Below are 15,257 nucleotides of genomic sequence, written 5' to 3' on the forward strand. Positions count from 1 at the left end.
GAGGGACTCCGAAAAGAGCTGTTAGAGCGGTAGGCTCAAGTGTCACTCCAACACTTTCTGAGATAGTATTAAAGATTTCTGTCCAGTACTTGTGCAAAGAGGGGCATAACCAAAACATATGAATGTATGTGGCAGGGGCCGAGTGACATCTGTCACAAGTAGGGTCGATGTCATCATAGATCCTAGCCAGTCGGACTTTGGTCAAATGCACCCGGTGAAGAATTTTACACTGAATTAGCCCATGCCTCGCACAGATAGATGAAGTATGAACAAGATGTAAGATGTCGCTCCACAGCTCCTCCGGGATCTCCTCCCCCAAATCCTCCTCCCATTGATTTTTAATCTTCTGAATGGAGGTAGGACGCAGAGAATGAATAAGATTATACATAAAAGATATCATACCCTTCATGAATGGCCGTGGGGTCAAAAAAGAGTCTGCAGGTGTAACCTAATTATGGTCTAATTTAAAGTAAAATAAACAATAAAGCAGACTATGGTTTGGGGCGTGATTGACAGGTCACCTGTCCAGTGGTCGCGCAGCTCGCCAATATTGCACTAGCTGCTTCAACAAGATGGCGGTAGTCAAAATGCCAAATCACCAATGGGTGACGTCACAGTTGTTAGGATGACGTCATCATCCCTACTTTGACGTCATCATTCCGACTATGATGTCATCGATCACTGATGATGTCATGGTTCATAAGTGTCTTTCATCCCTTTCGCTAGTGATGTCATAGCACAGGTGATGTCATGTCTCTGATGATGTCACAAACGGTATGATGTCATAGCACAGGTGGTGTCATGCTCGGATCTATAAAGGCCTATTCCGGCAGGCTCTGGCCAGTGATTCATAATCTAAATTAGGATCATACCAATCTCAAGCAACGTCTGCAACCTGCAACCAACTGTTCCCAAACCCCGAACAGTGCAGCTCCCAGCTTTCAAGCTACCAAGTTCCACAACACCCCAGCTTCTCCAGACCTACCAAGTTTCCCGTGGTCATCAACTCCCCGCGATTAGATCCACACGTCTAACCCCGACCCTGACAGTATGAATCACTCAGAAATGGATCTAGCGGGCAAATCTCTCACCCCAATCAAGGAGGAGGCCCCCAATCACTCTAAAGCGGATCCAGCAGACACACTCCCGCCAGTCAAGGAGGAGGCTCCTGAGACCCCAGTTTCCCCGCCGGCCACGTCAGGTGGTCCACCAGACGACTCCTTCCAAACAGCACTGATTTCTACTATTTCTGGCCTGGGCGCGCGACTCGCGGAGATGCAACGGGAGCAGGCGCTCCTCGATGACATCCTTCGGGACGTAGCTTCCAAGGCTTCCCAAGCCGATGATCGGCACGCCCTCATGGTCGAGGAGAGTCAAGTTCGGGCTTCCAAGGCCGAGGACCTGTACGCCCTCCTGGCAAGACGGCTAGATCGTCTCGACCAGGGGGGCATTGCGCAGCCTTCTGCCCTTCCTGCCCCAGCTTCTGGGCGATCAGTCGCCCCAACGCCAGTTACCCGGCCGGTCGCTTCAGCTGACCCACCAGGCGGTCAGCTGGATATCGCCACTCATCCTGATACCTTCACTCATCCTGATGTCTCCACTCGTCCTATCACGTTCGGAGACTTCCATGTCATACTTAAGCACCTAGATCGAAGGCTAGATCGTCTCGATAGAAGGCTAGATCGTCTCGAAGGGCTAGGCCCCCAGGGTGTCACCCCGCAGCCTCTGCAAGACCTCGCACTTGAGTCAAGACGCCTGATTGCCCACCAGGAAAAAGCAATCCAGGCTCTGGCTTCCGCAGCCGCTGATCGGCACGCCCCCTTGATTGGCCGGCTAGATCGTCTCGAAGCCCCAGCTTCCGAGCGCACCGCCGTTCCGGAGGTTTCCAGACCTGCTACTCCCCCGCCCACAGCGGTCGTTGCTTCTAGCTCTGCCTCTCGGCCGCCTCCAGCTGCTAAGGGCATATTCTGGGGGGGAGTTCGCGTCATCCCAGAGCAGGGGCAGCCACATTCGAGTCCCAGCAGCCATCTGTACCGTGATCCGACCGGCAGGGTTCGCATCACACCAGAGGAGAGGCAGCGCCGTTTGGACACCCGGAGCTGCCTGTACTGTGGTCGAGCCGGGCATTACCTCTCCTCCTGCTCCCGGCGTCCAGTAAGTGGTCCCACCGCTCGCCGGCCCGTGGTACTCTCAGTAGATCAAGACTCTGCGTGTACAGCCGAAAGATCTGTACGGTTGGGTAGCGCTCCCTGCAGGACCCAGGAGTGGCAGTGTGTCTCCAAGAGGGTTAACGAGTTGGAGAGGACTGTCGACCGTCTCATTGGGAAGCTCAATCGCTGCCTGCAGATCGGCTCCGTCCCCCCGCAGGGGGCCTCCGAGTCTGCTGGCCCTGAGGCACAACCTGTGGACCTGCCCCTCGCCGAGTCTGAACCTGTACCTGAGGCACAACCTGTGGACCTTCCCCTCGCCGAGTCTGAACCCGTACCCCAGCAGCAGCCAATTCCTGTCCTTGACCAACAACTCATGCTGGACCAACAACTCATGCTGGGAGGCTCCCGTAGTGTCGTCAGCCCTCGGTCAAGAGCAAGAAGAAATAAGAGGCATTTAAAGGAGGAGACGGTGGGTGCCCTGCCCAAACTACAGGTCGGGAGGGCAGGCCTCGCTGTGTCAGATCCCCCTGCGGCTCTACCTTCGGAGACGGCGGCATTTGACCCTTTTGATGGTCCCCAGCCTCCCATGTTTGGATCGTGCCCCGGGGGATGGCCGGTCCCAGAGGATCCACCGGACCCGGTGGAAGTTCTATCCACGTATCGGTCCATCTATGACTTCGATATCCTGTATTAGGGAAGAGCACCTCACTCTCTTACACCCCCTTTGGGGCCTAACCACCTGCGTCTAACCACCTGCGGAAGAGCACCTCCACCAGAACCTACGGATTTTTTGTCTCCCAGATGCCATCCTTGATGGCCTCATTGGACGCCAGGTGACGTCCCTTGAGGGGAGGGTACTGTTAGGATGACGTCATCATCCCTACTTTGACGTCATCATTCCGACTATGATGTCATCGATCACTGATGATGTCATGGTTCATAAGTGTCTTTCATCCCTTTCGCTAGTGATGTCATAGCACAGGTGATGTCATGTCTCTGATGATGTCACAAACGGTATGATGTCATAGCACAGGTGGTGTCATGCTCGGATCTATAAAGGCCTATTCCGGCAGGCTCTGGCCAGTGATTCATAATCTAAATTAGGATCATACCAATCTCAAGCAACGTCTGCAACCTGCAACCAACTGTTCCCAAACCCCGAACAGTGCAGCTCCCAGCTTTCAAGCTACCAAGTTCCACAACACCCCAGCTTCTCCAGACCTACCAAGTTTCCCGTGGTCATCAACTCCCCGCGATTAGATCCACACGTCTAACCCCGACCCTGACAACAGTAGCTACGTCCGTACTGTATTTTGATACAGTGTATGAGCTACACTCAATTCCACAACAGAAGAAGAGCATAAGTATGACTCCATTAGTGGACTATTTTCATGTTGAAAAATAAGACAAATTTAATTTGACTAAAAGACAGGCGGGCGGTTTCAGCGAGTCAAACCTGGTGGAAGGTGGGGTCCTGCATGGCGGCCATGTTGAAGCCATGCTGCGTGCTCTCATGTTGCAGCAGGCGGCTGAGCAGGCTGCAGGCCGTGCGCACGTCGCTGCCGCGCAGAGCCGCCGTCTGATTGGTGGCTACCTGCAGCATGCCGGCCAATCGCCTCGCCCGCTCGCCATCCAGCCGCGACGTGTTACGCTGAAGTTCCTCCTCCTGAGGGACAGAGACAGAGGGAGTGAGTGACACAGGTGGAGGCTTTCAATTGGATGCTTTTAAAACCATTATTTATGTGTTTTTTTTCAGCAACAACCTGCTTGAACCAAATAACACACACAGAGTTAGACCCTTGGCAGTTTGCTTACAGACAAGGAAGGAGTACAGATGATGCAGTCAGCAGCATCACCCACTTAGTCCTGAAGCACTTGGAGGACACTAAAAGGCATATGCACATTTACTTTTTATTGCTTTTAGTTCAGCTTTTAACACAGTTCAGCCTGATTTATTACTGAACAAATTGAAACGGATGAATGTAATTTGATTATTAAATGGTATTTTTTATTTTTTTAACTAACAGAATCCAACATGTAAAGGTAAACAAGGCAATTTCAACTGGCCCTGTTCAGAGACACAGAGATATAGGACAGTGACCTTGGACTCTGACTTTGACGTTTGAGCCAAATTTGAAGCAATTCCATCAAGGTGTTCCTGAGATATGCCTTTTCAACATCTGGCCAGGGACAGCAGATGGAAACTAGCCATCCAGGCTAACTCTGGCTCACTTACAGTCTCACTGTTGATTGGTGTGCATTGTCCCTGAGAAATAAACTAATAATAATAATAAGATATCGTATTAACGAGAATTGGACGGACATACGGATGGACGGATAATCTGAAACAATAATGCCTCTGCCCGGCGATAGCCGTGGCCCGGGCAGAGGCATTACGATCAAATGTAGAAGAATGACTGTTTTGATTCTTCCGTTATCTCTCTACCCACATAACACTCATGTCATTCTGTACAAAATCATATTCTCAGATTTGGGTTCCAGAGAAATCAAATAGGGCCCGGGGGTATGTGGCTCAAATGTGCACTAAATGAGGGGTCCTGAGACAGGTTGAGAGTCACTGCTGGAGACCAGGGGCCGGTTGCACCAACTGGTCTTAACTATGCCTGGTCGTAACTCCTACGTCGGTCTTAGTTAAGACCATGGATTTACGCATGTTGCACCAACACGGCTTACTCTGGTCTTAACTACGCTGGTCGTAGCAATGCGCGTTCATGTGAATTGTCGGGGAATGCCCTCTGATTGGCCCACATGTGCCTCGCGCCGTCACCCACTACTGTATGTGCGTCACTACACCCTCCCTCCTCCCACCCCCCTCCTCCTGTGGAAGCCCCGGGGGAAAATGGCGGCGGCGATTAGTGTCAGGGAGTCTGAATGAAATTGAATGTAACGTTCCCAATTCTATGTATTACATTCTAAAAAAGTAACGGCAACATTTGGGAAGGCTAAGCCACACAACTAGTTAGTTATAATCTAACGTCGTGCTTTCAAAGACGGCGAACTGGCGGTGTTACGACGATGACGGTCAAAAAGGTCTCCGCGGAGATCTCTGCTACGCCTCCTCCTGACGAGGCGTAGGAGTTACGCCTGGTCTTAGTGAAAATAAGGCTTAAGTCGTCTTGGTGCAACCGGCGTAGCTGTTAGGTCGTAAAGTTACGACCAACTTAGCTTAAGACCAGTGTAAGACCAGTTGGTGCAACCGGCCCCTGATGAAAGCCAAGCCAAACCAAACGCACCTCCTTCTTGAGCGGGGCGAAGGCCAGGGAGGTGCAGTTGAATAGGTCGGGAGGGAGCCAGCCATGTTGGTCACTACAGTGACGCACTGCAGTGCCTGAGGGACAGAGAGACACTGTAACACGCATCAACACAGAGTGTAAACACACACACTTAACACTGACCACAGTGCCTGAGGGACAGAGAGACACTGTAACACGCATCAACACACAGTGTACACACACACACTTAACACTGACCACAGTGCCTGAGGGACAGAGAGACACTGTAATACGCATCAACACACAGTGTAAACACACACACTTAACACATTGAATGCCAGCCATGTTTTCATTCCTGTAGGTAAGTTGTGCCAGGGGTGTTTTTGACGATTCTGGCTCATTTTAGAACAGCCGAGGATTCTTTTCTGTTAAGAATTCATGAACATCAATCATCTAAAAATAACTAATAGAATGTGTGCTTTCTCTGTCTAAAAGAGTTAGTTTGCAGAGTTAGTAGTTATGTAGATATTAGCCGTTGAGTACAGCATGGTTTCAGCGTCTGGAAATTTATTCAGAGATAAATGGCTTTTTGTGAAACAGTCACTTTAACCATTCATTTTTGGCATCAGTAAGACCGTCAGACATTCTAAACAATAGTTTTGAACAGTAATTTCCTCCATAACAACAGGAAACACCCCTCTCATTCAAACTCCTCCCTCCGTGTGTCTTCTCCTCCTTCCTCCTGGCTCTAACAGCGGGCGTGTCAGAAGCGCGTTGCTGCTGCCTGCCTGCCTGTCTGCCTGTCGGGCAAGACGAGTCTGAAATGGATTACTGTAAAATCGCGTCGCCATTTCCTTGAATGGCTTGCTTCCGCGGTGTGTGTGTGTGTGTGTGTGTGTGTGTGTGTGTGTGTGTGTGTGTGTGTGTGTGTGTGTGTGTGTGTGTGTGTGTGTGTGTGTGTGTGTGTGTGTGTGTGTGTGTGTGTGTGTGTGTGTGTTCGCGCGTTGCTGCGCGGCTCTGGGGGGAAGGGATCTCTGTCCGTTCTGTGTGTGTGTGTCCGGGCTTCTGACTGTAAAATCGCCAAGCCATTTCCGCGGGAGGCGGCTGCTTTTGTGGCTTTTGGGTCCCGTGGCTGTGACTTCTCTCGGTCTCTGTCGCCACTTAGTGGTCGGTAAAATAGATTACACACATGCTCTTGCTCCAAATAGTTATCTCGAAGATGTAAAAGGGGTTGATTGATGTCCCACTGTCAAAAAAAAAAAATCTTTATGTAAGACGAGTTAGTCCGTCCTTGGCACTTAAGCGCTGGATTATGTAAGACGAGTTAGGTCGTCTATGGCACTTAATGAGTTAACACTGACCACAGTGCCTGAGGGACAGAGAGACACTGTAACACGCATCAACACACAGTGTGAACACACACACTTAACACTGACCACAGTGCCTGAGGGACAGAGAGACACTGTAACACGCATCAACACACAGTGTAAACACACACACTTAACACTGACCACAGTGCCTGAGGGACAGAGAGACACTGTAATACGCATCAACACACAGTGTAAACACACACACTTAACACTGACCACAGTGCCTGAGGGACAGAGAGACACTGTAACACGCATCAACACACAGTGTAAACACACACACTTAACACTGACCACAGTGCCTGAGGGACAGAGAGACACCGTAACACGCATCAACACACAGTGTAAACACACACACTTAACACTGACCACAGTGCCTGAGGGACAGAGAGACACTGTAACACGCATCAACACAGAGTGTAAACACACACACTTAACACTGACCACAGTGCCTGAGGGACAGAGAGACACTGTAACACGCATCAACACACAGTGTAAACACACACACTTAACACTGACCACAGTGCCTGAGGGACAGAGAGACACTGTAACACGCATCAACACACAGTGTAAACACACACACTTAACACTGACCACAGTGCCTGAGGGACAGAGAGACACTGTAACACGCATCAACACACAGTGTAAACACACACACTTAACACTGACCACAGTGCCTGAGGGACAGAGAGACACTGTAACACGCATCAACACACAGTGTAAACACACACACTTAACACTGACCACAGTGCCTGAGGGACAGAGAGACACTGTAACACGCATCAACACACAGTGTAAACACACACACTTAACACTGACCACAGTGCCTGAGGGACAGAGAGACACTGTAACACGCATCAACACAGAGTGTAAACACACACACTTAACACTGACCACAGTGCCTATACTGTATATATACTGTATATAGGCCTATAATAGTATATACATGTATATACTGTATATATGTACACACACGCACACACACACACACACACACACACACACACACACACACACACACACACACACACACGCACGCACACACACACACACACACACACACACACACACACACACACACACACACACACACACACACCAGTGGAGTATCACAAGGTAAATGCACACACTTTCATTGCATGCGGACAATAGCCTACATGTACTCTACTGTATTATTTACTGTATACTGTATATGTATGTAGGACTCTCCTCACCTGTGGAGCCTTTGGGACATTTCATGGCTGCAGGTTGACCAAAATGAGTCCTGGGCCACCAGATCCCTGCTTCAAAAGCCCTGGGGCAACCTTCATACACCACTGGAGGAGGGAGGGATTATTGAACAATGAAATGTCTTTCAGACATGCCCATTTATTTACTGTATGTTTAAATACCTAAACTACAGGCAAAACCTTCCAGCTTCTCTTCATTCACTTTACACTTGATCATCTGTGACATTCACACTTACCCAACCAGCCAAAGGAATGATTGTCATCTTAACATCTAAACATCCATTCTGCCTTAAACGTGTGCGAGTGTTAGAGAGCGTTCTCCACCAGCGTACCCACACAGCCGCTGGCGGTGACCTCGGCGTACGGGTTGTCACAGCGGTTGCACTGGCGCCCGATGATGCCCGTCCTGCACTGGCACTGTCCCGTCTGGGCGTTGCAAGAGCGCGACACGGCGCCCAGCTGGTAACACTCACAGGGGAGGCAGGCGTCGCTGCCCTCCGTGCGGTAATAGTTATCCTGGAAACACAAGAGGAGTCCAGCTGTGAGCAGACGAACCAGCTGCCTGGAAGGGAGTCGTACTTATGTTCCCAGGCTCCTATGTTCCCAGGGTCCTGTGTTCCCAGGGTCCTGTGTTCCCAGGGTCCTATGTTCCCAGGGTCCTATGCTACCAGGGTCCTATGTTCCCAGGGTCCTATGCTACCAGGGTCCTATGTTCCCAGGGTCCTATGTTCCCAGGGTCCTATGCTACCAGGGTCCTGTGTTCCCAAGGTCCTATGTTCCCAGGGTCCTATGCTACCAGGGTCCTATGTTCCCAGGGTCCTATGTTCCCAGGGTCCTATGTTCCCAGGGTCCTATGCTACCAGGGTCCTATGTTCCCAGGGTCCTTTGTTACCAGAGGTCCCAGGGTTCTATGTTGCCCAGAATTATATAGCATATAATGGGAAGCTGAAAAATATGTTCCACAGCTCTGTCTATCAAAAATAGACTAGAACGGGAGAGAGATAACATGTAACAAGTAATGTGTGTGTGTGTGTGTGTGTGTGTGTGTGTGTGTGTGTGTGTGTGTGTGTGTGTGTGTGTGTGTGTGCGCGCGTACCTTGCAGCGGCACGCTCCGGTGGTCTGGTTGCAGTCTCGGTTGAAGCCTTTGGTGACATCACAGTCACATGGTCCGCACACCGCCCCACCCCACCAGCCTCGAGCGCAGGGCAGGCTGGCTCTGAAACCCAGCAGGCACACCTCAATACTTCTATTCATATATCATATCAAATATCTCAAAAACAGTTGGGGCACCTGTTCGGGAAGGGAACTGGTGGGAATAGCGTGATCCTCCCACGTGCTACATCCTGCCGGTGAAGCTCTCATATATTCATATCCATATCCATATATCATATCAAATATATCAAACGTGGAATTGACCAGCTCCATTTCCTCTTGACATTAAGCAGATTTTGCGTATTGTCACTTTTCTACATGTAGCTGCGACCAACACATGGATGTATTAAAAGAACTGGATAGGGGACGAGCCACGCCCACCCATGCATTTGGACGGAGGCTGCTCACTGGCGCATGAAGTCATCATGGGGGGTTTTTCTTCCTGGTTTTACTTCCTGACCATGCGGCCTCAGGCGAAGTGCGCATGTGTGCCATGACGTATTCCATGACGTCTCCCACCCCTCCCACCCATGGATGTAGATGTAGATGAAGAAAATACACCAGTATACGGCTCTTAGTGGCTTCTGAAGAAAAAATGCCCCATAAAAAAATAGTTGATAATTAAAAGAGTCGTTTTAAAAAATTCCCCTGGGTTTAACAGCTGCCGGGGTCCCCATGCAAGTGGATGGGAATTTTCCTTTCTGGGCTGCATGGCGTCACGTTACTTGCAATACAGAGCTTCGCCACCACCAACCATCAAATGGTTTCACAGCCCAGCGCTATTCCAACTTTGTTGGTTGGTCCACGAAAAGTTCACCACCCTTTAGTGGGCACAGTTTTCGCCCTAGGAGGCTGACATTTGGCATGGAGGTCAAATGTGTGTGTGTGTGTGTGTGTGTGTGTGTGTGTGTGTGTGTGTGTGTGTGTGCGTGTGCGTGTGTGTGTGTGTGTGTGTTTGCGTGCGTGTGTGTGTGTGTGTGTCTTTAAGGTCAGAGAGGTAAAGCCAGCAGCATGCGGGGGGGATTTGATGTGACCTCCTCTGACCCATATTTGTGCAGGCCAACCCGGGAGCACCAATGGGATTTCTCCATTGGATTTTGGATTATTGCAGAAAATAAGCTCTGTGGCATGCAAAAAAGTTTTGTTCAGCAAGATCATCCTCACAAATTAACACCACTTTTATGATTTTTGAAGCGTAAATGCAATCACTATTGGGGCTAGATTGAGCTACCCCAGCATGCACAAAAAAAGTATGATTGTATAGAACAGGGGTTCCCAAACCTTTTCATGTCAAGGACCCCTAAACTGACACAAATTAGACCACAGACCCCATATTAGTTGTGTGTGTGTGTGTGTGTGTGTGTGTGTGTGTGTGTGTACGTGCACCTGCGCACGCGTTCATGCGTGTGTGTGTGTGTGTGTGTGTGTGTGTGTGTGTGTGCGCGTGCGTGTGTGCTGTGTCAGTCGGGGGCTAACACACCTGTGCTGGCAGTAGTCTCCATGGTAGCCGTTGGCACAGTGACAGTGGTAGCCGTGTTGGGGGCGTGGCTTGTGGATACAGGAAGAGGTGTGCTGACAGGGGTTTAGCTCACAGGCGTCCACACAGCTGCTCCCAAAGAAGCCTGTCCGGAAATTACAGGTTACAGGTGACAGCTGGAGGGGTGGAGCACGCTGCCAATCAACCAATCAACCAATCAATCAATCAGTTCACCCAGTAGATATAAGAAGTTAATGTTATTCATTCATCCATTCATTTGTTCATTCATACAATATGTTTTCATGGACTGCAATAACAACAGATCTGTCCTGCTTATTGTTCTGTGATGTAAGTCCTTTTTTGTTCTCACCATGCTGTCATTGTAAGAATTGGTTCTTAATTTACCTGCCTGGTTAAAAAAGGTAAAATAAAATAAAATAAAATAAAATAAAATAAAATAAAATAAAATAAAGTGTGTCTGGTCTGACCTGGCTGGCAGACACAGGTGTTGGTGCCCCAGCGGTCGGTGCAGTGGCTGTGCTGCGGGCACGGTGTGGTGCTGCAGGCGTCAGGCATGCTGCAGCCCTCCCGCACGCCCACCCGCTCACCCCCGCGCAGGTCCACGCTCAACAGCTTGGTGGCTGTCTCGCCCATCCGTACGCCCTGCACACACAGAGAGAGACAGTCAACTCCCCCTCCACACACAGAGACACAGTCAGCTCCCCCTCATAGTTGCTCGAGTGACATCACTGATGACATCACAACTACCCGAGTGACATCACAGCTAAGTAATTCACAGTTAAAGGAACACTCCGCCCATTTTCAGTTATTGAGTGTTAAAGTGTGGACCAGTGACTGGTCCACACTTTAACACTCAATAACGGTCAAATTAAATGACAGACTTCAAAACCGTTTACAGTTTTCTGATATACTACTGATGTTCTAATGATACAAAGCTTGTTGAAAATGGGCAGAGTGTTCCTTTAAGCAACTGTGTACCTGTGTAACTGTGCGTGTGTGCTATTGTGTAACTGTACGCTAACTACCAGATAGATTGCAACTGTGCGCTAACGGCTCTCCAATGAACATATTATGATTATATTATTATTATCTCTCTTGGCAGATTTTGTGTTTTATTATTTAGATTCCTCTGCTGTAGTGAGGCTTGGCTTCAGAACATGTAGCCTTTGTGTGTGTGTGTGTGTGTGTGTGTGTGTGTGTGTGTGTGTGTGTGTGCGTGCGTGCGTGCGTGTGTGCGTGCGTATGTGCTTGCGTGTGTGTTGTCCTCACCTGGATGCAGCCTCTCCAGCCGTTCATCACTGAGCCGTCCCTCCTCATCAGGCCTCCCACAAACAGACTCCTGAGCCTGAGGCCGGGCAGCTCGTTACCGATCTCCACCGACTGCTGGAAGACAGCCAGCACACGCGTGATGCAACCCACATGTCACATACAACATATTAAACACAGGTGAAGTTCTCCTTTAATCAAGTTCTCACATGGCCAATGGTGTCTGTCGGGTGTCCAGGGCCGTTTCTCAATACCAAGAATGCGTTCTTGTTCTTGTGTTCTTGGGGAGAACGTTCTTGCTAGTCGTTCTTGGAAGAATGAACTTGCTAGCTCACAAGCACACATGACGCTGTTGGCAGTTTGAGACGATGCGCAATACCAGCGCAGAGGCCGCCTGCAGTACTACACAAATAAAAAGCTCAGCTGCAGCCAATTGTGCTCTGGAGCTTTTTGCCATTTTTCGCCATAAATGTTCGTAAAGTAGCACTTATTGAAACCTACTACCCTGCTTGTAGGCATCAAAAGTCATCAGAAATTAATTTAGTGATGAAATAAAACTTTAAATTGTAAAAAACTTCCCGGAGCTTATGGCGTCTTCTCTGCTGCGTTCTGCCTCTGCTTATGCTGAAATTAATGCTGGGATATGTGCCTTGCCAAGTTGACACAAGTCACCACCCAGAGCATCCTCGGTAAAGTGGGCATGTCGAGAACACATCCGGGAATTTTAGGCGTTCTTGGCGAATTGTGAACTTTGCATTGGAACAGTACTTGGGCTGCGAATGATGACGTTTCACAGGGACACAAGAACGCAAGAACACACAAGAACCCTTATTGAGAAACGGCCCAGGTGGAGGTAAAACACGGTGCGAACCTGTGGCCCTCATGTTGGTGGCAATGGGAATAGTCTGCTACACCATACGGGCACCCCAGAGTAGATGCTGTTTTTCTGTCTCTAAGTGAGCATACCTGGAACATGCCGTAGTCCAGAGACACCACAGCCAGGTACTTGAGGTCCTTGCCGTCCTTGCCGCTCGTCAGCTCCACCAGGACGTGATGCCATTCGCCGTCATCCACCCACACCTGAGGGAAGTCCAGCAGGGCCACGCGCTTCATGCCCACAAACACCTGGAAACGCAGGTGCCTGCTGCTCAGCTGGACAGACAGGCAGACAGACAGGCAGACAGACAGACAGATAGACAGACAGTGTTCACTTCAAGTTCAAGGGGTACACCTGTGGAAAGGTCTGCGATGAGCTAAAATTGTGTAAGTCTATCTGTAACTTCAAAAAATTGTTTAAACTTCGAGCCCTTTGTAAATATAAAACCTTAGTATGACCAAGTATATAAACTATACACGCTGAGGACGGCTTAACGTCGAAACGCGTCCGTGTGATACTACGCTGTGCATTGCTGTTATGAACTAATAAAAGTTCCTAGCTAAAGGACTTTGGAGTGCTGGCTGTTTTTTCCCTATTTTGAACTTCTGTGAGCCTTGCACCCGGAATACTACACATAAGACGGAGAGTGCGCGTTTATACCCTGCTTCCAAGTATATAAACCTATCTTAATGGTTCTACGATCTAATATACATCTTGCTTTTTGTTGTTAATTGATTCTTGCAACTGTCTTGTTTTTGTCTTTGATGTAATGAAATGTAAGAAGAATTGAGGACAAACCCTAAAGAATGCCTCAAGAGTTTAGGACAAACCTTAAAGAATGGCTCAAGAGTTTAGGACAAACCTTAAAGAATGGCTCAAGAGTTTAGGACAAACCTTAAAGAATGGCTCAAGAGTTTAGGACAAACCCTAAAGAATGGCTCAAGAGTTTAGGACAAACCTTAAAGAATGGCTCAAGAGTTTAGGACAAACCCTAAAGAAACTCAAGACAAATCTAATCTGTAATCACTTTAACTAGTATATTTGCAGGGCATATTCCCATGATGTCGGCGACACAACACAAGTCGGCTTGTGTTGTGTCGCTCGGCAGACTACGGATTAGGGTTGCTTTGTATTGTACTGTGTTGTGTACATTATATTGCATTGTATTGTTTTATTGTGTATTTGTATGGTACTGTTGTGTGGTGACTGGTGACATTGTGTCTTTTTTAATTAGTGACTGCGGATGTAAATTAGCAGTAGTGCTACAATCTGGCATGTTTACATGGTATCTCTGATACTAATGTTCATTAATGTGCATTGTCCCCATTTGAATCAAATACAAATGTAATGAAATACTAGCGACATTATAATGATACAAAGCTGGTTGAAAAGCGCTCCTCACCAGCAGGTGGATCCTGGAGAAGTCTCCGGCGTTGGCCTGCAGCAGCGTGCCCGCCGCCTGCCGCGTCCTGAACATCAGGCCCAGGTACCAGGGCACGGCGATGGTCACGTCCGGCTCCCGCCACCACACCACGGCATGGCCGTCGAACTGCTGCGGGGACGGCATCACTGGGAGGGGGGGGGGAGGGCGGGGGGCGGGGGGGTCAGTTGCAGGAGCTCCAACCATTGACTCTATAAAAGATGGACGACGTGTCTCCACTTCCTACTGCTATGCAAACATGAAGCCAAAATATCTCGTTTCTGCAAGCTGCCATCTTGCTTGTGTGATGTCATTTGGAGCCAGAGTGTGCGCAGTAGAGTTGGGCGGGACACGCCCCCCTCAGCTCTCCCGCCGTCTGACAGAGGTTTGAGAGCGGCTGTCACAGGTGTCAATCACAAAGTGACTGTATATACCTCCCTTTGATATCGTCAAATAATGAATTGTAAAGCTTGTTTGATGTAATTTGCAACCGGAGTGTGCGCAGTAGAGTCGGGCTGAGCCCCCTCAGCCGCGCGACGAAGGTTTGAGAGTGGCTAGTCTCACGTGGACAGAACCGCCGTCACTCCAGTCATCACTTCCAGCGACGGGGTAGTCTCTTAGAACGGACGAGTTGGCTTCCGCAATTTTCAAATGCTTCCGCCATACCGTCTGTAATTGGTGGGGGAGAATCATGCACCAACCGGAATGAGAAGCAGAAAGGCGGGTCTTCCGCTCATTAGTCCAATCAGAATTTTTTTAAGGCGGGTCTTCCGCTCATTAGTCCAATCAGATTTTTTTTTCGTGGACACACGTGTCGTGATTGGTCGGATTTTGTCGAACTTCCTTCCAGTCTGAAGGTTTTTTTCGCAAACTTCCTTGTGCATGTTCTGGGGGTGTAACGTACAGACTGTATAGCTGCATTCGCCGGATGTAGATGAGACAGTCTGTTTTAAGAGACTAGCGACGGGGAGTCTGAATCACAAGTCAGCATTCACGGGTTTTTTTGCACAAAAAGCGGTGACAAGCCTCTGATTGGCTGGCCTGTAACGGAAGTCAGGCTGTCT

The 15,257-nt window shown here is 49.2% G+C and overlaps 1 protein-coding gene across 1 annotated transcript in view; it reads right to left on the reverse strand.

The window, feature by feature from the left end:
- Positions 1-15,257, reverse strand: part of LOC310793065 (cadherin EGF LAG seven-pass G-type receptor 1-like) — a gene marked incomplete at both ends in the record, with an annotated part of 81,118 nt that overhangs the window by 16,297 nt on the left and 49,564 nt on the right. The window contains 10 exons of the mRNA XM_083654812.1: positions 3,607-3,816; positions 5,405-5,499; positions 7,965-8,066; positions 8,312-8,495; positions 9,076-9,196; positions 10,613-10,754; positions 11,098-11,272; positions 11,900-12,013; positions 12,863-13,048; positions 14,176-14,342. Coding sequence (XP_083510938.1) covers positions 3,607-3,816; positions 5,405-5,499; positions 7,965-8,066; positions 8,312-8,495; positions 9,076-9,196; positions 10,613-10,754; positions 11,098-11,272; positions 11,900-12,013; positions 12,863-13,048; positions 14,176-14,342 — 1,496 coding nt within the window. The remainder of the gene's footprint in view (positions 1-3,606; positions 3,817-5,404; positions 5,500-7,964; positions 8,067-8,311; positions 8,496-9,075; positions 9,197-10,612; positions 10,755-11,097; positions 11,273-11,899; positions 12,014-12,862; positions 13,049-14,175; positions 14,343-15,257) is intronic.

The sequence above is a fragment of the Poromitra crassiceps genome (genome assembly GCF_964638095.1).
Source record: "Poromitra crassiceps genome assembly, chromosome: 18".
NCBI lineage: Eukaryota > Metazoa > Chordata > Actinopteri > Beryciformes > Melamphaidae > Poromitra > Poromitra crassiceps.